Source organism: Somniosus microcephalus, chromosome 8, assembly GCF_052327205.1.
Source record: "Somniosus microcephalus isolate GS21.2 chromosome 8, FLI_Smic_1.0, whole genome shotgun sequence".
Taxonomy (NCBI): Eukaryota; Metazoa; Chordata; class Chondrichthyes; order Squaliformes; family Somniosidae; genus Somniosus; species Somniosus microcephalus.
The window spans coordinates 165818304-165841347 of record NC_140994.1 but is presented as its reverse complement, the minus strand read 5'-3'; the positions used below and the strand labels follow the sequence as shown (position 1 = coordinate 165841347).

The 23044-nt window shown below is 40.3% G+C and overlaps 1 protein-coding gene across 4 annotated transcripts in view; it reads left to right on the top strand.

Annotated features, from left to right (window-relative positions):
* ergic1 (endoplasmic reticulum-golgi intermediate compartment 1) overlaps positions 1-21760 on the top strand; it is a 72770-nt gene extending 51010 nt beyond the window's left edge. For 3 of the 4 annotated variants that reach the window (XM_085995324.1, XM_085995327.1, XM_085995326.1), the window contains 4 exons: positions 3451-3511; positions 5976-6076; positions 7264-7386; positions 15419-16026. In XM_085995324.1, the coding sequence (XP_085851450.1) occupies positions 3451-3511; positions 5976-6076; positions 7264-7386; positions 15419-15526 (393 nt within the window). In that variant the 3' untranslated portion in view covers positions 15527-16026. Of the gene's footprint in view, positions 1-3450; positions 3512-5975; positions 6077-7263; positions 7387-15418; positions 16027-18527 lie in introns of those variants that run through there. The other variant, XM_085995325.1, reaches the window with a different exon arrangement.
* Positions 21761-23044: the final 1284 nt, after the last annotated feature.

Here is a 23044-nt window from a genome sequence, read left to right as displayed (position 1 = left end):
TTTTTTTTGGGCCTCACTACTTCACTGCTTTCTGTTACAAAAAAAATTTCACTGCCTGAGCAGCATCCTGGTTCGAAAGCATTCCTCCCTGTGTCCCTATCTCTATTTTAGATCTCTCGCTGTTCACAGCCAACAAAACGGATGCAAGACTTAACAAAACAATGGGTGTGACATGTTTGTCGATTATGGAGCCAAGCTAACGAATTTCTTATAACTTACAATCTATGAGGAAACAGCATTAATGCTAACTCATTAACATCCTAACTACCTATCATCTCTCACTTTTTTATACACAAATATATCATGCTTTATAACCCAGTCAAAGTAGAATTTGGAAAAAGTATTTTCTGTGGAAAAGGATCCTGAAACCTGACGAGCACTTCAGTGCAGTACTGAGGAAGTGCCACACTGTCAGAGGTACTGTTCTTTGGTTGAGTTGTTAAATTGAAGTGCTGTTGCCTGTTCTGGTATTTTAGCTTGATGTCAAAGATCTCATTGTATTACTTGAGCTAGAACAGGTAGTTCTTTCTGTTGTCCTGGCCAATATTCATCTGACTGGCTGGCCATTAATCCAGTGGCTGTTGGTGGGATTTGGCCGTGCACGCTTCAGTGATTCAAAAAATAATTCATTTTAATTGAAGTGATTTGGGATTTTTCTGAGAAGCAGGATAAAGTGCTGTATAAATGCGAGTTCTTTCTTCAACTAAAATCCGATAATACTGAAATAGGATGATGCTGGCGTCCAGGGGGAGAAGGAACTAGATCCACAGTGAAATTACTGTAAACATGATCTTGTCTGTTAACTGTTTCTCCTTTGCACGGAATTAAATGCCATCGCATCACCAGTGCATCAGGAATGCTCTGAAGGAAGGGCTCACATATTATTTTCTCTGTAAAAGTTGCTTTATTAACATTTATCCCAGAATGAATGCAGAGCAGTGGAGTTTGTCTTGTGTTAGTAAGTTGGCCAACATTTTCCAATGTAGTATAAGAACACTGGGAGCGTGATCTTGCCAGCCCTGGGGGGGGCGGGACTGCCAGGAAAATGGCAGAATCTGGGGGCAGGTGCCCATCTTGCCCCCAACCCGCCTCCGTGCTATCTTCCTGGGAGGCAGGTAGCCGACCCGCGCCGGGTCCCGTCTCCGTGGAGGCGGGAAGGAGATTACAGCCACTTAACTGCCTGTTAACAGGTAGTTAACAGGCAGATAAGAGGATTATCCCCATTTTACCAACACAAGTGCGGGCTTCCCGAAGGCTGCGACTCCCGCCAGGGTCACCTGAGGCGAGCAGTGGGTCTGCGGGAGTCGGAGGGGTGCAAAATTGTACTGTGAAGGTAAGTGATGGGTGCAAGTGTGGAGAGGTGAGTATGTGAGGTGAGTGGAAAGTGATAGAAAATGTTTACTTACTTTTGTTTCTTCCTGCAGGCTTCAAATGTTGGGGATGCGGAGAGCCTCGCATCTCACCGGCAGAGATGACAGATGGCTGCTGCATTCTCCAATGCAACAACCATCTAATTTCTGCTAAAGAAAGAGGTTTGATGAGTTCTTGAAGAACTCATCAAACTACAGAGAATGTCAGTGTTTGACAGCTTCACTGAGCTGTCAAACGATGACAATTCATCTGTCAAACAGATGGAACGTCACACGCTGACGTTCTCTGTAACCGGCTTCTCCTTAATTGGCCTGCTAAACCCGCTGGGCGGGCTTAACAAGGTCAATCAAGGGAAAATAGCGCGGGTTGACCAGAAGTCGATGGAGGTGGGACTGAAACCCGACAAGTGGGAGTCCTGCCTCCAAAAGCTCCCCATTGGCAAAATCCAGCCCAACATGTTAGTTAGCAACTGATAGCAAAAAGTGAATTAAAAATAAATAAAATAAAAGGTGTTACCTTTTATCAGGACTATGATGATCTGTTGAGCACTTCAGCCAGTTTGAGCTGCTGAATGTTTGCCTGAAAATTGCATCACGTATTGACCAGGTGGCTCCAGTGACCTCAGCAGTTCGCACTTCATTATTTAGACTCTCATCAAAAAACATTTGGAATCCAGATTCAGCTAATCTGGGACTGGCTCCCAGGTTAATCGTTGAACAGGAGGCTAATGGAGACAATGGAAAATCGATATAAAGATTACAGAATTTTTTTTAAATGCAACTTTTTGTTTTGGATACCTTGATACTACAGGTAGACTACCCTTTATCCGAACTTCCGAAAACCGAAACCCTCTTAAAAACCGAAGGTTTTTTCGTTCAGCATAAGTCGTGCGCACGACCCCCACCCCCGACAAATTTCCCAGTCTTATAAAATACCTTCTGAAATCCGAAATTTTCCGAAAACCGAAACACGGCTGGTCCCGAGGTTTTCGGATAAAGGATAGTCTACCTGTATAAGTAATGACAGTAAGAATAGAGGCAATAGAATGGGGGGAAAGGCCAAGCCGAGCACAAATAAAGCTATGATGAAGCAGCAAGAGTTACAGAAGCCTAGGGTAGTATTTGCAAATGGGCAGAGCTATGGCAGATGAAATTCAATACAGATGGAGTGCCAGGTCTTGTATGTTGCAAGAACACATGAGGAACTAAATTTAATAGCGTTACACTAGTTAGGAGAGAAGCTAAAGAGGTCCGTCAGTGACAGTAGCTTGAACACTGATCGTGTACAATCAACGAACCAAACCGAATGCTCAGCTGCGCTGTCAAATCAGTAAAACTCAAGTCTGCAGCCATTATGCTGAAGCTGTATAATGTTTTGGTCAGCCCATAACACCTTAAATGCTGCATTCTCCACTGGTTATGAGGACAGAAGAGAAACAACTAAGCCCTAGAAGTGTTGCAGAGAAGAGTCATTCTGACTGACCCCTTAGAGGACTGCGTTATGAGGAAAGGTTAGAAAAACTTGGACTCCAGCCTTGTAATGGAGTGAATGGGAAGGGACATTATAGAAGTATTTACAATACCAAGTGGAACAGAAAGGGTTAATCCAGAGCATTATTTCAAGTTAAATCTTGCCTGCAGGAACAGGGTTACTAACTGATGATGCATGTTCAGGACTGATGTCAGGATACACTTCTTTATGCAAAGAGTGAGTAATACCTGGAATGATCTTCCGGTTAGATAGTGGAGACAAAAACGCAGAGTCATTGAAGAAGCATTACGATACTGTGATGTGGGGATTATTGGCTTCTATGAAGGAATGAACTAAATGGCCATGCTCGTCTGTACTTTGCTTTTAAAACTTGACAAAGATATTTTATATTATGCATTTTAACATAAGCAACCCCCAGACATGTTACTGAAATGGGAAAGTTTTCAGTACATATTAAAATGGCTTAATAAAGGAGAAATGATATCCTGGGAGCTGTCTAACAGTAAATGTAATATATTAAATATGGGGAAATTATTCCTAAAGTCAATATGCTTTTGTATAAAAGTTACTTTTGTTTTATTTCTTTAGGTTGCAAATGTTCAAGGTGCTTTTAATGCCCTTGGCGGAGCAGATAAACTTAGTTCAAATCGTAAGTATTCACACTAATTAACTTTTGCAGATTCTGTTTAGATGCTTGAGTATTACCTTTACTCTCTTTTTAAACTGCATAAAAAGTGTAGCAAGAAAATTACATTTAAAGGAAATAATTGGGTTGTGATCTAGTTAACAAGGTAACTTGAAACATCTATTGTGTAGTTTAGTGAACTTGCATCATTTGTGAACCGTGAAGAAATTCAGTTAAAGTTCCTTTTCTGTGATTCATTCAAAGAGGAGTTTGGCTGCAAATCAGATTTTAAAGATTCCAACAAACTATTATTTACTCCTGGGCCAACTTGTGTACGTCTGAAAAATGGACTTGCTGCTTCTGTAGGGTACCTGGTTTTATTCTGAAAAGGTAACTGAAGGTGTTCAACTACTCGGGCAGAGAATATCAAAGCAAACTCTGCAGGTACTGGAAGGTTCTTCATTCCATCAAATATAAAATCAAGCCATGAACAAACCAGTGAAAGCAGAATGTGCAAGGTTTGAAACTGTCTGGTCAGAGGTGTTGTAATTTTTATTTAAAATAGTTGTAGGTGCAGTATTTAACAAGAACAAAACCTGATTTTTAAGGCGAGGTTTGAGCAAGCGTTCTATAAATCTCACCAGCATCACAAAAGAGTGTTCCTTACAACAATTGTAGTACCCCTATTAGGGAGCAGGAAGCCTTGATCGGAAATGTTTTGGGCTGGAGGAGAGCTGTAATTGTAATTTAATATTTAAGCCAGCTGGATAAGAATTAGAAGGGGGCTGATTTGTTAAAGTTATAAAAAGACTATAGAAGTACACTTGTATTAAAAAAACACTGAAAATTTGTTGAACAAAAATTATATTTACATCTCCTAAGAATGCAAACTTTACTTTGAGAGTGCAAAGGTTAAATGAGCATCTAAATATGTATATTTTTTAAATTTTCATCTTTGTTAGCTTTTTTTATAAAAATGTACTTGACTTTTAATTTTTGTATTTCAAATTTATTTAACAGAAAGTAGTGCACACAAGTAGCTTTACAAGCTGGAATGGTGCCAAGCTAATGTGTCATGATTCCTTAATGTATTTCTTGTGACTCTTAAGTATATTGTTTAACAACACAGCCTGCAATTTGTGTTGTATAATTAGAACACAATAACAATATACTTTGGTCCCATGCTGCCTTTCCTAAATGGCTAAATTTAATTAAGGCTGTCTATATTTATAAATGCTTTCAGATGGCTTCACCTGTTTCTGTTCCTATAAGCACTGTTCATTGAATATAGTCCTTACTATAAATATTCTCAGATTATTTTTCTCTTTTTCCTTTTTCAATCCTTTCTCTCCTCCCCCACTGCCAAGACCCCATGACCTGCATGTACCCTCCTTCTGCATGAAAGATTCATGCATGAGCCACAGACTCCTGTGTGACTAGGACAGCAAAAGAAGCATGAGACGGCAGCAGGGATGCTTTTCGCAGGAAGAAACAGAATACCAGTTTTTCCCTGGTGTGGGCTGTTCAGCTTCCTGAAGGTAGCACATCCCACCCATACCCTGTGCCAATTTAACCTGGCAGTAGGTTTGTATAAATCAGGTTATCTGATTTAATAGTTCACTTTCAAACAGTCCAGCCAAATAGGACTAGAAATGGAGCCATCTGTGTAGATATTTCGGATCCATAGTAAAGGTTCCCACTGCCTGGTTAACATGTTGCGGGGTATATAGTCTGTTTGATCTTCTCAAACACTCACCAAATGTGGCTGGCTGGCAGGCATGCATTACCAGCAGTTAGTGTAATACTACTTGTACTGCTATTGAATAGTACTGTGCCACCTGGCTGCTAGATATTGTTGTTTAAAATTATATTTTCACTAAATTACCATGTTGTTGAACTGTGTCCTGATTGCATCAGTGGTGATTCAGTCTTCCTAACATTTTTATTTAAAAACAAAATTAAGATAAATTTAATTGTTTGGTTACACTAATCGCAACATGACCGATGATCAGTGATCCACTCATACCATTTACATGAAATGCTGCTGATTATTTGGGTGGGGTAGCCGCAGGGAGGTATAATAAGAAAATATACTGCTACCTGTGCTTCCAGCTATGCACTTTGACAAAATGTTACTTACAATCTTTTCCACAGTGCTAAGGTCTTTGTTGGAGCTGTCAGTATGGTAATGATGGTAATTTACTTGGAGATTGCTATTCCTTGTCTTTTGGACAAACAATTGCATTAAAAAAAACTAAAACTCTTAATTAGCTTTTAAAGCAGAAAAATAGTAAAACACAAAGTATGGGCCACAATTTTATTCAAGTCAAAAATCAAGTAGAGGTTAAGGTAGTTGTTGATAATCGTTTTGCACCATGAATAACATGTTAAAATAGTTACATATAGATAATACTAGTAGGATTCCAATTGGAAAACATCCTTGCTATATATGGAATGCAACCATTTGACCCTCTTTGCTCTCACACAGCTCTTGCATCACATGACTATGTACTGAAGATAGTCCCCACTGTGTATGAAGATTTAAAAGAAAAGCAACGCTTTTCCTATCAGTATACAGTAGCACAAAAGGTAAGCCGACTATAAGTTTTTATTATGTGACTTTAAGAATGCAGAATTGTGCTCCCATACAACTTTAATTAAAATTAATGCAGAATAAATATTGCTCATAAGAAGGGAGTCAAAACAAACCACTTTGCCATATATTGTTCTATCCTCCATGTTCTTTCTTTTGTCATTAAAATTCATATTCCACATGACCAGTCTGTTTTTTTAATACGAAGTGATACTTATTTACTAAGTGCTTGAATCAGTCCACTCTGGGACTTCCAGTTATCTAGGCTTAAACTCGAGTTTACAGTACTAAGGGAGCGCTGCATTGTCAGAGGTGCCATCCTTTGAATGAGACATTAAGTCTAGGCTCTATCTTCCTGTCTCAAAGGTTCAGGCTGACATTAAAGATTGCATGGCAGTATTTGAAGAGCAGCAGGCAATTCTCTTGCCAACATTCCTCCCTCAACCAACACCACCAAAACCAGATTCCTTGCCTATTCATCTCCCTATGTCAGCTGTGGCTCAGTTGGTAGCACACTCGCCTCTGCGTCCGAAGGTTGTGGGTTCAGGGACTTGAGCACATCAAAGCTAGGCTGACACTCGAGTGCAGTGCTGAGGGAGTGCTGCACTGTCGGAGGTGCCGTCTTTCGGATGAGGACCTGTCTGCTCTCTCAGGTGGACATAAAAGATCCCATTGCACAATTTCCCATTGTCTGGTGTCCTGGCCAATATTTTTACCCCTCAATCAACATAACAAAAACAGTTTATCTGGTCATTATCACATTGCTGTTTCTGGGAGCTTGCTGAGCGCAAATTGGCTGCTGCGTTTCCCACATTACAACAGTGACAACACTTCAAAAAGTTCTTCATTGACTGTAAAGCGCTCTGAGACGTCCGGTGGTCGCGAAAGGCGCTATCTAAATACAAGTCTTTCTTTCTATTGATGTTTATGGGATCTTGCTGTGTGGAAAATGGATGCTACATTTGCTTACAAACTGTCAATTTAAATTCCAAGTAATTTATTGTATGTGAAGCACCTTTGAGACAAGTGATAAACTGCTATATAAATGCAAGTTAGTCCTTGCCCCTTCTGTCTATCAGTGATTGAAAGAAATGTGAGAACCTGTAACATGAAAACACTGTTGAACTTAATTTCAATAACCTTTGTCAAAATTCGGTTAATGCTTAGGTTTTGTATATTTCAGGAATATGTGGCATACAGCCACACAGGCCGTATTATCCCTGCCATCTGGTTCCGATATGACCTCAGCCCAATCACTGTAAAATATGTTGAGCGGCAACAACCATTATACAGGTTTATTACAACAGTGAGTAAACGCTAGTTAATCATGGTGATATGAATTCATTCTGTTAAGAGCCTGTGCTCTGCAGTGCACTATACAGCATGGATCACACTATATAGCACAATATGTATAAGCAATTAGTAGGTGGCTGATTTAAAATCCAATATTGTGACAGTGTGCTTTGTTTCTCCAGTGACCTTGGTGTAGATCTTTCTTGATTGTGAAAATCAAATTAATTGCACTTTTCACTTAATGAACCATATTTGTGAAATAATTTTTCAAAGTTATCAGTGTTCTAATGTTTATTCTGTGGGTTAGTTATTAATGACCTTGTGGTTTTCCAGTGCAGCGTTTAGGGACTTTAAGATGGGGATTTCCTATGACTCAAAGGTTCTTGATATGGGTTCTCCTCCTGCCTTGAGATGAATTGCCTTAGAGATTCCCTAAAAAAAAGAAAATACGCTGCATTGGTAATCGGTGTATATGAAACCGACCTGATTTTTGAGATTTTTCATTGAATATAGTGAACTGGGGAGAATATAGTGAACTGGGGATAATAGTATCAGGCTAGGTCAAGAGAACTTAATAAAATTAATGTCTTGATTTAAAAAAAAAAATGAAAGTCTTTGTGCAGTAGATTCCACATTAACTGTTCATCCTAAGGTTTTGGGTTTAAAACCAGTTTAGAATGATAGAAGGAAAGTATTTATCTGTTGGGTAAAAGGGTTCTATGTGAAATGAGTTTGGGCAATCCAGTTGTTATTGGACATGGGCCCATAACATAGATTTGTACCCTAGTTTGGCAGTAAATTGGCTCAGAGGCCACAGGATGGCTGGTGTGGGAAATTCTAGCACATCAGACAAATCTAGTAGGAAGTGCCCTGCAGTGGTTAGGTTGAGACTGAGTAGGGAAAGACTTACTTCACATCTAACTAAGCTATCGCTGACCTTGCAGTGCTTAATGCTGATGCCGGGTTTCTAAAATGCAAAGAGTTCCATTCCCTAGCATCAACATTCCTCAATCTGATAAGTACAAAATTCACATTTAATAAGTGTCTGCAGGTAGGCAGACAAAGTGACATGACATAACGGCCTCCTTACCTAGCTATACTTTCCACCACCCACCCAAACTGCTGCAGTGGTGGTGCGGCTCTTATCATCAAGTCACACCTTGATCTCCCCCTATTCTCCTTTTAGCCCCTCAACTTGTTCTACCTGTCTCACCTCACCTTTAAGTTCCTCGTTGTCTAACATCCCCCCGCCCCCCTGACCCTAAGCTCCACCCTGACTTTTTGCCTGAGATATCCTCCCTCCTTTCCTTCCTCGGCTTCTGTAGTGGACAACTCCTCATCATTGGTGATTTCAATCACCATCTCAACTCTCCTTGCTCACTCTTCTCTGAATTCACTGTCTTCCCTAAACCTTTCCCTCCATATAAACGCTCTCACTCATTCACAGTCAACCATCCCCTCAACCATGCCATCTCCAGTGACCTCTCTACTCCTATGGTCTCGATCACTGACGAGACCATCACTGACCACTTCCTTGTATCCATCATCACATCCCCCTGTACTCTTCCAATCCCACTTTCTTCTGCATCTGTCCCTGGGTAAAAAAAGACTTCCCCCTCCGCCCCCCCCCCCCCCCCCCCACAAGTTATTTACAACTGCAATTTCAAACTCCCAAATGCCTAGCCTTTGGCCTTCCTTTCACCATGATACTTCTCTGTTGATTTGCTCAACCACTTCTTCATCTCCACCTTTGATTCCCTTGACCCATGAGAAAACCTTTACTCTCTTCCATCCTGGTCATTTCTACTGGTATGGCACCAATCTTCGTCCCGCAGGCCCAAAGGACACCACCTTGAGCATATTTGGCACATAACTGCCTTGCGTTCTGCCAAAATCACACATTACTCTAGGATTATCTTGGAGAGCAAAGATAACTGACAGCTTCTTTTCTCCACTGCTCACCGTCTCCTTAAACCCCTCTTTCCCCTGCCTTATCCACTCTCGCCTTCAAGGAGGAGTTCAAGGACTTCTTTGTCATTTAAGATTGAGACTATCCATTCAGCTGCCTCTGCTCCTTCTCCCAACCCCCCACGACCCCCCTTCCCCTTTCCCACCAAGCCAAACCTTCCCCCAGGCTCCCTCATGCCCTAGCCCTGACCCATGTCTCTCTTGTTTCTCTGTCATCTCCCCTCATACCCTTTCTGAGCTCATGCTGTTTATGAGACCCACCTTCTGCTCCCTTGACTTTGTTCCCACTAAACTGCAGACTAGCGAACCTCCTTTCCTGGCCCGCATGCTAGCTGACATTGTAAATGGTTCTCTCTCCTTGGGTACTATCCCCCTCCTTTTCAAAACAGCCATCTTCATGCCCTTTTTGAAAATCCACCCTTGACCCCCCTCATCCTTGCAAACTACCACCCTTGTTAAACAGCTTGGGACATTTTACTATGTTAAAGTCGCTATATAAATGCAAGTTGTTGATGATTAAGGAAGTGGTGACGGCTCTTGAGCAAAGATGCTCAACACCAAGCGGTGCTGAAATGTAGATTCATGCCTTTGACCCCCTACTTGGCCATGCACTTCTTGCGCTTTCTTGTGCACTCTGTCTTTCTCAGATGAGAGAAAATACTGTCATAGTTCATTTGAATTTAGATTGTACAATATAGATTTTTTTGTTAAAACCTCAGCTACTTCTTGCGTATATTACACAGACAGTGTACCACGTTATACCATATTCTTTAGTATGGTTAATTAGCACATTCTACCCCCATGGGGTTAGCCACACACACAAACTAAAGATTACTGCACAATTCACATAATAGCAATTAGTAGATTTTAAGTAGAATATTATAATAGTCTATCTAGAAATCTTCAATCCAGTGCAGAATACATTATTATGTATTTTAATCCAGTGAAGATTCTTTTCATTGCACCTACTGCTAAACTTCAAATTATAGGTTGAACCTGAAGAAAATATTATTCTGCCAATGTTAAATATACCAATTTTTTGAATTAATTTTTGTATTGCGACATCCACAAGTGGACCTCCAAGCTGATGAAGTATGTTTCATATCTGATTCAGCAAGAATTTTATAACCAACTTTAAACTAGAATTATGGTTTGATCAAAGTTTTGGTGATTCTGTAACTTGCCTGTGTTTCCTTCAGTTGTTGAGCTTTATTCCATTTGTGATATGATTATACTATTTCAAAAAATTAAATTGTGTAGCCCAGTCTCAATCCTATATAGCTACATTTTCTGCACTTTAACATTTTTTACATGAGTATTGTCTGCTTATTACTTACGCAATGTGTGCGTAAGCAGATTCTGGCGGATTAGGAAGTACTTCGGTAGAAGCCTGATCATAACCTCTAGTTAAACTCAAAGTTTATGGCCTAGAAATTCGGTGGGCTGCGCCACCAGTTAGCACCCAAAGAGGGCACTTAGTGGTTTTAGCGCCACTGGCCACGCCTCCCGCGAAATTTAGCGGGGCGCTAATGGCGGCATTAGCCTGTAGCGCTGCGCCGCCACCGATGACGTCATCGGTGTGCGCAGCGCCCCGCTACCGCCCCGAACGCGATATTTGGTTGTGCCCCTCGCTGTAGCGCCAGTCGCAATTTGCGACCGGTTCGGGGGGGCCTACCTGCGACGGTAGAGGCGCAAATTAAAGGAGGGGTGCGGGGTGGCCATTTTTGTTGTTGGCCGCCTGCCAGCACCTCTCCGCGCTGCCGTCCCCGGCCTCCTGAGCCCCCCCCCCCCCCACCCCCCCGGTAGTGCCAGCTGTGTCCCAAGAGCCTGGCATTTCTCCTCGGTGCCGGGCTCTTTTGCCGGCACTCGCGATCTCTGATCGCGCTGCAGCAGGCCCCTCCCCTTTTAAGAAGGGGAGGAAGGCCTGCAGTACCGCAGCGTGCCGTGGCGCTGCGGCACGTAGCGCTGCGATTTTCAGTTGCAGCACCCCAAGAGGGATGCGGGGCGCCTCAAGCAGCGCCCCGCTTCCATTTGGGGCGCTGAAACTGAATATCAGGCTGGCGCTCGCGGCTCCTTCTGGGGCAGAACTTCCGGCGCCCAGGCAAGACTGGCGCCCCAAACGGGGCGCCACCGAATTTTTAGCCGATGTGCCTTAGTCCCTGTGAAGCTATTAATTGTAAAATACTTAAATTATTTTTTAAAAAAAGCTTAGGATGAGCAATTTCTAAATCCAATCTCTTGCACCTCCCTTCACCCTGTTTCTTGGTTCAATTTAGTTAGAGGTGCAATAGGCACATTATTGCATTGTTGTACTGTGTCCTGGCTGAGAAAACAAGATAGAATTGCTAATATTGCAGAAAGGGGGAGGGGAGTCCTGCTGCAGATGCTCAGGAGCATGGAGCTACCGTCTACATATTTCACCCACGTTTTAAATAGCAGCTATTCAGTGGAGCAGTAGCACTGCACCACTTGGCACTTAAGTGCTCTTTGGAAAAACTACATTTTAATCAGCTCTCACTGTTATTCCAGTACCAGTCTATTGTCAACCTACAGATCCTTTCAAAGTAAACACTTACCAAAGCAACTTCAGATAAAGCCTACATAATGTCTCTTACTTGCCGCATGGACATTCAAGTTCTTGCAGCCGGTCAATTTCAAGAATGTATGGGGCTTGTGCTGTTCACTTCACTTCTCCACCCAGGCTTCCTGCCAGTTACCAAGAGGAGGAACAGAGATTAGAATCGATTGATATTGTAACTGACCACTGCATATAGAAATTCCAAAAACTGAGCTTCATACACTTAATACGAATGATTGTATCCAAGGGAGTGACCAATATTTCTGATATATCCTGTGAAGCTTTAGGAAATATATAATTCTGATTTTAATCCTGCTTTCGGTCTAAATTTAAGAATGAAGGCTCCTTTAAATTGTTGTACTTCTGACTCTGGGACTGTAATCGAAGGGCATCATTCTTCTAGGCCAAATTTAGAGACTAATAGTGTTAATCCTGAGGATTTACATCATTGTTGCTATGGCAGTATGTGAATCATCATGGTTCACTGAAAGCTACCCAGGGCTGTTTCTAGGGAGATTACCTGCTGGCTGGCAGATGGTGCATTGTTTATGGAGCAAGCATTTGGGATGAAGCCACAGCTTTCACACCTACGCAGCAAATACATATTCATCAAATGGTATGGGTCACAATTTTAATTTCATAAATTGTCAAAATGTGAACTTGTAAATGTCCATATATTTGTGACATTGGAAAAATAATGCACATTAATCTGAGCATTGTGACCTTACTTACCCTAACTGTTGTTAAAATGCAGTAAAGATTAATAGTGGTATAAAATGCTACCAGATCCCCTCTGATAGTATTAAATTCAAACCATTTATATCCTGACGTATAATACAGTCTGTCCACTTGCATTAATGTAGCCCTTAGGAGGTTTGGTGACTGCATCCTAATTTAATACATAATTTTAATCTGGAAAAAAAGTTACAAGTCTAGATCCAGTAGCTTCCAGTCAGAGTGAAGGTTATAACTTAAGAGTCATGGGGGGTAATTTTCATTTTCAGAGGGGCTAGAAAACTGGCGGTAGGGGATTGGCCATCCGTTACACATCCTGCATTGACTGCAATGGAAAAGAAGATCAGGTGGGGTGAATCCAAAATGCCTTGTAACATAACAGCTTGTAAGAATAAAGAGCAGTTATTGAGTGAAAACTGAAAATGCTGGAAACTCACAGCAGGTCAGTCAGCAGCTGTGGAACGAACATGACAGTTCTAATGCGACGAGCATAGATACATTTAAGGGGAAGCTAGATAAGTATGAGGGAGAAAGGAATAAAAGGTTGTGCTGATAATGTTAGATGCAGTAGGGTGGAGGGGGATTGTGTGGAGCATAGACCAGTTGGGCCAAATGGCCCATTTCTATGCTGTAATTTCTATGTAATTCTATGTATAAATGATTGTCAGTCTGCTACCACACGTTTTCCACCCCCACCGAATGTGAAAATTGCCCTCATATAATCTAATGTGTGTGCGATTTAAAAAAAAAAAAAAAAAAAAAAAAAAAAAAAAAAAAAAATAATCTCAAACAAACTCAGCCTTCCCCACATGGGTATAAACAGTTCCTCTGCAGATTCATTTTGGGATCCATACCAATGTTCAGGCACTAAAAATCCTTAGCTGTCACCTTTACTTTTACCCCCTAGATGGTGAATGTATGGAACAGAGTGCCTGGTTTGGCAGTTAGTGTGAACAAATTTAAGGGAGAATTGGATAAATATTTGGTGATCGAAGAGTATTAGTTTTTAGGACTGGTCACATAGATTACAGAGCCTATTCTGCTGCTGTACTTTCCTATATTCCTATTAATCATGAAAAGCTGCTGTGAAATTTTATTTAAGTAAAAAAAAAAGACGGACCAGCCCTGGGTCTCTGGAATTGCTGGTGATGTAAAGGTTGAATTATTGGCACTTAATTCTCGGCTCATGCATCATTGATTCTGAAACGAGCCCTAATTTTACAATACTATTCTACTCTACTCCAATTTTGTCTAGATTTATTACTGTAATATTAACCCTATATAGGTACTACTGAAAATTGATTTTACTAAAAATAGTTTAAAAACTTTTGCTTGCTCTTCCTTTCTCCATTTTTTTCTTTTTTCAATTCTCTTCCAGGACTCCTTCTGCTTTCACTTCAAGGCATCTAAAGAGATTGACGTGATATTTTAGGTGTTAGTTGCTGTTAATAGCTGTCTTGCAACTGGCCTAGAAAAGATTTTTGGTATAATTTTAGAAGTAAAGTCAGACTCCGATTCAAGGGATTAATTCCCAAAGATCCAGCATCTTTTTTAATTTGACCGAGAAACAAAGGCTGGAGCCATTGGGACAAAGGGGAAATTAGGTATTTTACTGAGTTCTCCGGAAAGGTATTGAACCAGCCATCAAAACGGTTATCCATATCAGTTTGAGATAATGGGATGTTGCTTACATGCTTCAACACTTTGTGCTAGTTTGACATGTAATGTCAGATTGGCTTCATTCATGTGAGCCAAGGATGCTCACACCTGGGAAGGCAGTAGCCATTTTGATTGCTAGCTCAATTGGTCAGTCCCTGAGCACAAAGAGCTGTGGGATGTCTAGAAGTCAAGCCTGGGCTTTCCTGTCCATACAATCTGCAGGTACACTGATTGGATCTGGTAAGGAAGTCAGGCAGGTGAAGTGAGGATTCTCTCCTTAAGCTTAGTGCATACCAGTTTTGGAAAAATTACTGGGCAGAAGTGTATTTAGCCCATCAACAGGGACAGTGTGGCATTCTTTGCTATTTTCTATGTTAGAAGGAATGTTATGAAATAGGTTAGAATTCACTGTAAACATTGTCTCTTGTTTCACGTATTCTTTGCAAAATAAGTCAGCCTCTGCTCATAATTGGCTTTGTCTCGCTGAAGTGTTTTATCAGTCTACCTTTTAGAAGATAGATGAAATGCGCACAGTGGCACATCTGAGATTATAGTATCCAGTGTCCGAATGGGGGTTTTGCTGTTGCGACCCCAAGTCATGCTATTGTAGGACAAGATATTGGGCAGTAATCCTTGATCACAAGGTGTGGGATTGGCTTACAGAAGAGACTGATGATGCTGAACCCTAGGGAATATCTAGCGCTCACTTGAAATTTGTAACAAAAACATTTATATACATGCACATTTTATTTTTTTATTATTCCATGCTAAGTGATGAGATTAAAACCTGGCATGAAGATTTTTATTTGATAATGACTAAATTTGTAGAGAGTACATTTAATTGTTTAAATTAATGCATGGGAGAGTTTTGAATTGGGATTTGTAATTTGTAAAATTATGTTTGAGTATAAATGTACAAATTCACTTCATCTTGGAAAACTAGTTTTGATATGGGAAAGAAATGTTATTTTGCAAGTCTTGTTTTGGATAAAATGCTTCAGGTGATTTTTTTCAAAAAAAATTAATCACAAAAGTTGAGCATAGAAATTGTGGTACAGTATTTGAATTACATAATTTGATTCATTATATAATTTTTAACCCCCAGATCTGCGCAATCATTGGAGGAACTTTTACAGTTGCTGGGATCATAGACTCTTGCATTTTTACAGCATCTGAAGCCTGGAAGAAGATTCAGCTGGGCAAAATGCACTAGCAGTAATGTATGCAATTACTGAGCCAGTCCAGTTTGCCAATGACTGGCTTTAAATAAATTCTGATCATTTTTATTTATGCCAGACTACCAGCCAAGGCCACTCAAAATTACAGCTTGATCTTTGGCAATTCTGTTTCATTCTGTGGTCATTATGAAGTGCAACTTGTTGGATACGAGGTTTGGATGTCTAAATTGTGAATATTTTTGAATGAAAAAGATAACATCTGCACTTCTGTCTTTACTAGTACAGTATTACACTATATTCTGAAGTAAATTGGTGACAGTGTTGAAGAAAAAGTCTAAAGCTGAAAGAGTTGTTTGAGAAACATAGAGTTTGCCTTTTTTGGCCTTGATCAAGAATATAAGCCAAACAGAAACACTGGACAATGAACGAATGCCTGATTTTTACATTTTTATGCTACTTTGATTAAAGTTGGGTGTATTTAGAAGTTTTCCTAGTTTCTTTTAATAAAGCTCAACATATTACTAAAAAATGGAAATCCAAATTGATGTGTTATATTATACAAAAATAGCATCAGCTTTCTGATTACCTCATGCCAAGAGAAAGAATAATGACACCAAAATGATTGGTTCAGGAATGCACAATTTCTTAATTCCACCTTTACAACCATTCAGTTTCTAATAATATATAACTCAAAGTAGAGTGTGAAAATATAACATTTGTCATGTGTGAAAGTCTGCAGATGAGGAACAGAAGTTTAATGTGCATTGTTGTGCCTTGCTCTGTGCATGTATGACAAACGTGCATACATTAAATGGCATATTGATAGTTTAAAAAAACTGTTCCATATAAATTGTGGCTGCTTTTGAGGGCTATAATCAATGTTTAAAGTTGGAAAATTATGATCTGTATTTATATTGGTATGCCATTTTGGCTATAGTTACTTACCAGCACTTCAACATATTGGGCTGGATTTTGCCAATGGGGAGTGTTTGGAGGCGGGACTCCCACTTGTTGGGTTTCAGTCCCGCCTCCATCAACTTCTGGCCAACCCACGCTATTTTCCCTTGCTTGACCTTGTTAAGCCCGCCCAGCGGGCTTAGCAGGCCAAATAAGGGAAAGCAGGTTACAGAGAACGTCAACGTATGACGTTTCATCTGTCAAATTTTGACAGATGAATTGTCATCGTTTGACAGCGCTGTGAAGCTGTCAAACACTGACATTCTCTGTAGTTTGATGAGTTCTTGAATTCAAGACTCGTCAAACCTCTTTATTTAACAGAAATTAGGTGGTTGTTACATTGGAGAATGCGGCGGCCATCTGTCATCTCTGCCGCGAAGGTGCGAGACTCTCCACATCCCCAACTCTTGAAGCCTGCAAAAACAAAGGCAAGTAAACTTTTACTAACACTTTCCACTTACCTCACATACTCACCTCTCCACACTTGCACCCATCACTTACCTCCACAGTGCACTTTTGCAACCCTCTGACCCCCGCAGACCCACTGCTTGCCTCGGTGACCCTGACGGGGTTCGGAGCCTTTGGGAAGCCCGCACTTGTGTGGGCAAAATGGGTATAATCCTCTCATCTGCCTGTTAACTACCTGTTAACAGGCAGATAAGTGGCACTAATCCCCTTCCCGCCTCCAAGGAGACGGGACCCGGCGTGTGTCGGCTACCCTCCTGGTAAGATGGCATGGAGGCGGGTTCGGCACCCGCTCCAAGATTCTGCCATTTTCTCGGCAGTCTAGCCTCCATACCCGCCTCCCCAGGGCTGGCAAGATCGTGCCCATTGAATCTGTTTGAAAGTTCCTTGGATGCAAAAAAAAATCTCTGCTGACATTTTAGGTAAAAGTCAAGCAATTACTTGAAGGGGAAAAAAAAGTTATTGCTTTATTCTTGTAGGCTGCCGTTGTCTGAAGTGAATCAGTAAACAGGAATAAAAGCTGTTTTCCTTGTATGGTTGGTGAAAATGCAGCAATGCTGAAAATTCCAGCATGCAACTGTAAATAATTATAAGATATGCAAGTATTCTATTTCAGTTGCTAAAAATTCAGTAGGTACTTGGATAATAGAGAATCAGTTATAATGTGATAAAGCTGAGAAAAATAGTCTGGGAAATATTTTAAAAATTGTACATTGCAGGGTGAAAATGGATAGCAGTGATATTTAAATGTTTTTCCCCAATGCACACATGCCAAATGTCTTGAATAAAGGTATGGTTTATTTCTCCATTATATACTTAAAAATATATATTCAAAGTGATTTAAAAAAAATTCAGTCCTGCAGAATCATGAAGAAGCTAATATGATTTAATAAATCTTGTTAGATGAAAATTTAAAGTAGGTTAATGTAGAAAAAAGTATGATCCAGTATTTTGCATTTTTTGTTCTGCTGTTGCAATCCCTACAAAGTACAGTCGGTGTAATATCAGTTTGTTCCACTTTTTTTCTAGGTTGTACGGTTTGTAGACTTCTTCAAAAAAGGATGACAATTTTTTGTTGTTGACCAAATTAGATCTATAAAAAAATCTGTAATTAAAAAAATAAATAAAACTGATGTACTAAACAGGGATTAGGAAGCTACTCGACCGTCCAAAATGTTCCACATAGTTCATTACTTCAGGGAGGTTCATTTGCTTAAGTCGTACAATGTTTGAATACTGTTTATGAAAGTTAGCACACGAACTAGCTGGTTACATTTTGGAAGTTTGTATAGTTCCACTTTTCAAAACAAATTATTTTTATATTGCCACGGTGATGCTACTTTGTACAGCTCATATCTATTCTGCACTGCTGCAATAACTATGCCATCTGGTAGCTTACTGAAACCAAGGACTGCAACAGCAACAATGCCAAATTACATTTTTAGTAATGAATAAACTTAACAAATGTGGTACAATTTACAAAGAGTCCTTTTTTTAGACATGGCCGTAACATTGCTATACATCTGCCATCATTTCCTAGCCATTTGGATTGAAAAGTGCTACTGTATGTCATTGATCTTAACTGTGTTGAATGCATATCTGTTTTTTTTCCAGTTGACTTACAATGCTTGCGACACTGAAGGAGACTGAAAATAAAATACAGCACCATCCTAATGACGTCTGAATTCTGCAGAAATTCCGATGATGCTGAAAAACTACATATAATGCTATTCCTATTTTATTTCTGACTAAAAATATTTTAACCATAGAGTCATAGAGTTATACAGCACAGAAAGAGGCCCTTCGGCCCACCGTGTCCGCGCTGGCCATCAAGCCCTATCTAATCTAATCCCATTTTCCAGCATTTGGTCCGTAGCCTTGTATGCTATGGCATTTCAAGTGCTCATCCAAATGCTTCTTGAATGTTGTGAGGGTTCCTGCCTCTACCACCCTTTCAGGCAGTGAGTTCCAGATTCCAACCACCCTCTGGGTGAAAAAGTTTTTCCTCAAATCCCCTCTAAACCTCCTGCCCCTTACCTTGAATCTATGCCCCCTTGTTATTGACCCCTCTACTAAGGGGAAAAGTTCCTTTCTATCCACCCTATCTATGCCCCTCATAATTTTGTATACCTCAATCAGATCCCCCCTCAGCCTTCTCTGCTCCAAGGAAAACAACCCCAGCCTGTCCAGTCTTTCTTCATAGCTGAAGCGCTCCAGCCCAGGTAACCTCCTGGTAAATCCCCTCTGCACCCTCTCCAAAGCAATCACATCCTTCCTATAGTGTGGCAACCAGAACTGCACACAGTACTCCAGCTGTGGCCTTACCAGCGTTTTGTACAGCTCCATCATAACCTCCCTGCTCTTATATTCTATCCTTTGGCTAATTAAGGCAAGTATCCCATATGCCTTTTTAACCACCTTGTCCACCTGTTCTGCTGCCTTCAGGGATCTATGTACATGCACACCAAGGTCCCTCTGATCCTCTGTCTTTCCTAGGGTCTTACCATTCATTGTGTATTCCCTTGCCTTGTTAGTCTGTCCAAAATGCATCACCTCACACTTTTCTTGCATCACCTCACATTTTCCCTTTCAGTAGATAGTTAAATTGGGAAGGGAGCAATGCAAATAGAATAAGGCACAAATATTAGGGAACTTCATGATCTTCCCAAGTGCATCCAGACACTTCTTTACTCCAGGAAAGTTCATTTGTTTAACTCCTGCAATGTTTGAATACTGTTTATGCAAATTAGTACACAAACTGGTTACATTTTGGAAGATGGCGTAGTTCCAGTTTAAAAAAAAAAAAAAAAAATCTTAATATTGCTCATCTAATTTTTAACGTGGAAATATATCATGGTTTGTAAATCTTTAGAGTCAGAAATGAGGTAGGATTGTTTGTTGCCTAAGTCCAGGGCTAGATCTTTTGTTTGCCCTTTAAAATGTCAAAGAGCAAAGAAAAAATAATCAGTATTGAAATCTCTGGTTCAACAAATTGCCATGGTAACCTTGGAAATTGGCATTGAAGTTCCTGTGCAAATATTAACAGTAGATTCTGCCTGCAACTTTATTGTATATGATTCCTGTGGATTGTGTAGAACCAGTTGTACTTTTTGGCTGCTGAGCAAATTGCCAACTAAATGTAAATGTATTGAGTTCATCAAAAATGGGGAAATTGTAGCTTATTTCTAACAAACAGTGAAGAGACTCTTTCTGGGAGGTGTAAAGAATTCACTGGCACAAATTTATAGCATTGACAATCAAAGCTGTTAATTCTACAAAATTAATAACCACTGATCCTGTAGGATGCAACTTTGAAATGAATCTTTTTAGTGGAAATTGGAGGACAACACAGAGACCCAACAATTTTTAACCAGTTTTTTTTTTAATGATTCTGCTAAATATTTGCAACTTCCATAAATTAAAATGTTTTCAAGAACTAAGAAAATATAGTTTGATGGCCATTTGAATAAAAACAATAAATGGTGCTTAAATAAGTTGGAAGTATTCTGCAAACCCTTGTGGGTTTAGAAATGGTGTAAATTGTTCAGAAATGAATGCAGAGGATAGTTTAGAGAGCAAATGAAAGGCATTGTCAGGCATGAGCGTTTTAGAATGTACCTCTGCATGGCTGAACAGTTTTTTAAATTTCCAGTGTGAAAAATGTATAGTTTTACTGAAAGTGTGCACAAGTAGAACAGAATCTGGTCCTCTATGTACAACTGAGTTCAAGAGACGGAAGATATTTAAGCAAAACCAGGATGCCTGTCTGAGCCCTGTTTCTGATTATCTCTTTCTGCAAGCCACCAGGGATTAGGGAGACTTTTTTTTGCATTATATCCTACCTGAGGGAATGATTTGTCTTGTGCATGATTCCTTTTCTTTCTTTAGTATGTTAGAGTTCAGCTGGATTACTTGGAGGATGATACTCAGCCGAATAGCTTAGCAATATGTGCCAAACACAATGTTGATGTTTGATTATTTCTTTGTAGCCCTTTTTATGTACTGTGGGCTTGTCCAATAATCTCTCAGAAGAAACTGAGGGAGAGCTGTTTTTAAGAGACTTTTGCCCTTGCATCACATGACTTGTGCTTCCCAAACACACTGCGTGGTTCTCATTATGTAGTCTCTTTTTGTCATCAGTGCCATCCTTTACATTTGTAATGTTTCTACAAGTGAAAAACGTTTTCCTTTGTGATGGTGCTTCATTTTTGGGGGGCCTCTGAGCTTGAATTATTTTTGGTATATTTAACTTTGCCATACATTTCAATTTCTACCACACCCTTCAAAATGTGCATCAGCTAGAAGGCCTTTGGTGCTCCAGATCAATGTGAAATAGTGGTGTGCTGAGAAGCACTTGATATGATAGCATTCAAGACAACACCTGAATTTCTTTCAGGAAGGCATCAGTTGCACATTTCCTCCTTTTTCTCTGGTCCAAATGGACCTCAAAGACCAGGGAGCTAGGCTTGCTGTAATTGTTTCATATCAATTCAGCAAGGATTGCTATGATATTCTCATTTCTGTTTTTTTTGCCTTTACCACAGAGATCTGATCTCCTAGGTTACAAGTAAGCCACATCTTTGAATTTCCATTTGTAATTTTACTAAATTTAGTCAAAATAAAACCAAAGATAGGCCACTTCCATGTGGGGAGGTTGTGTGTTGCAAGGAAAAGTCCTTTTAAAAGATCAGGCTTTCTCCTGTGCTTTTCCTGTGTGATTGCCGGACTTGCCCATGGTAAGAATGAGGAACAATACACACAAAGGCTGCCTAATCCAATTTTACAAATGTATAAGTAATTCAGTATAAGTGAAATGCAGTAAATAAAACTTGAACTATTCAACTATATTGGAAGTTTGTCATATCGCTTGGTTATCTTAAAATATTTCTTGGCTGAAAAGGATTAAGGTCTTTTCCTCTCTTCTGTTTTCTTGAGTCTCCCTGTATCATTTCTGGCGAAGCAGGCAGCCAGATGGCTGGCTCCTAGCCCTTTGCTAACAGAAATCAAACGCAATACCAAGTGTGAGTGGGAACTTGGTTGATTTGATTGCCTCTCCGTCCTTGTGGGGGCGGTGGAGGGTGGGGAAGGCCTAGCCTAGCCTTTACTTAGTGACTTTCACCATAGCAAGACTGAGATCATTGATCAGCATGTAGAGAGCTTCTGATTTGATTTAACAAGCCTGAGTGATGCCTCACGACCACATTAGATGCCATTTCAGTGAAATCTTTAAAGGGCAAGTAGATCTGACAACCCAGTGATGAATTTCTGGAATCCACTATGACGAATCTTGCAGAAGATTATTTTTATGTATCATCCTTTTTAGTAGTGAATAGGCTTGGTTTATTTAGAATTCTTTAATTTTTTTGATATTTCTTATGAAAAGTTTTTAAATCGCATATTAACATTCCTTAAGAGATTATGCAAATACACTAACGAATCTTACTGCCTTCATTCATTGAGCGAAAGAGCCTACTTCACCTTGAATGAGTCTTTGCTGACCAATTATTTTGGCTTAAAAAAAAGTAATTTTAATGCAAAGGAACAATAATTTAGTAGAAAATAGTGCTATTTCCATTTGATGAATTCATAATAAAAGCCAATGGAGGTTATTTTGGCTAAAGGGTGAAAACAGGCGCTAATTGAGTGCAGTGCTAACGAGATTAACCTGTTTGAAAGTCTGGATTTAGTGCACAGTTTTGGTCCTAATTGCTGATTACCATAATTTGAACTTTCCTGTAGGTGCTAAACAGACACCTGCAGGCTCAGCACTCGTGCTGATTCGACACAATCTTCGTGGAGCAGTACATGTTGGCTCCTCGCACCCACTTCCACTGAAGGTGTTGAGTGCTCTGGCTGGCTCACAGCGGCATGTTGCAGGATAGCTCAGGGACCGAGTGAGACGGTGCACAGGTTCTTGGATGCAGCACTGTAGATCCTGGTGAAGGAGGGCCAGAGGAGGAGGGATGTCCTGTACCTGCAGGGGGAATGATACCACATCCCCCTCCTGTCTCTCCTGCAGCAGCTGGTGCTGCTCTGCCTGGCCTTATCCAAACCAAGGGGGACCCTAGCAAGATGCCCATGACCCAATACTCCTTTGCTCCTAGTGACTCCTATAAGCACAGCACTTACTC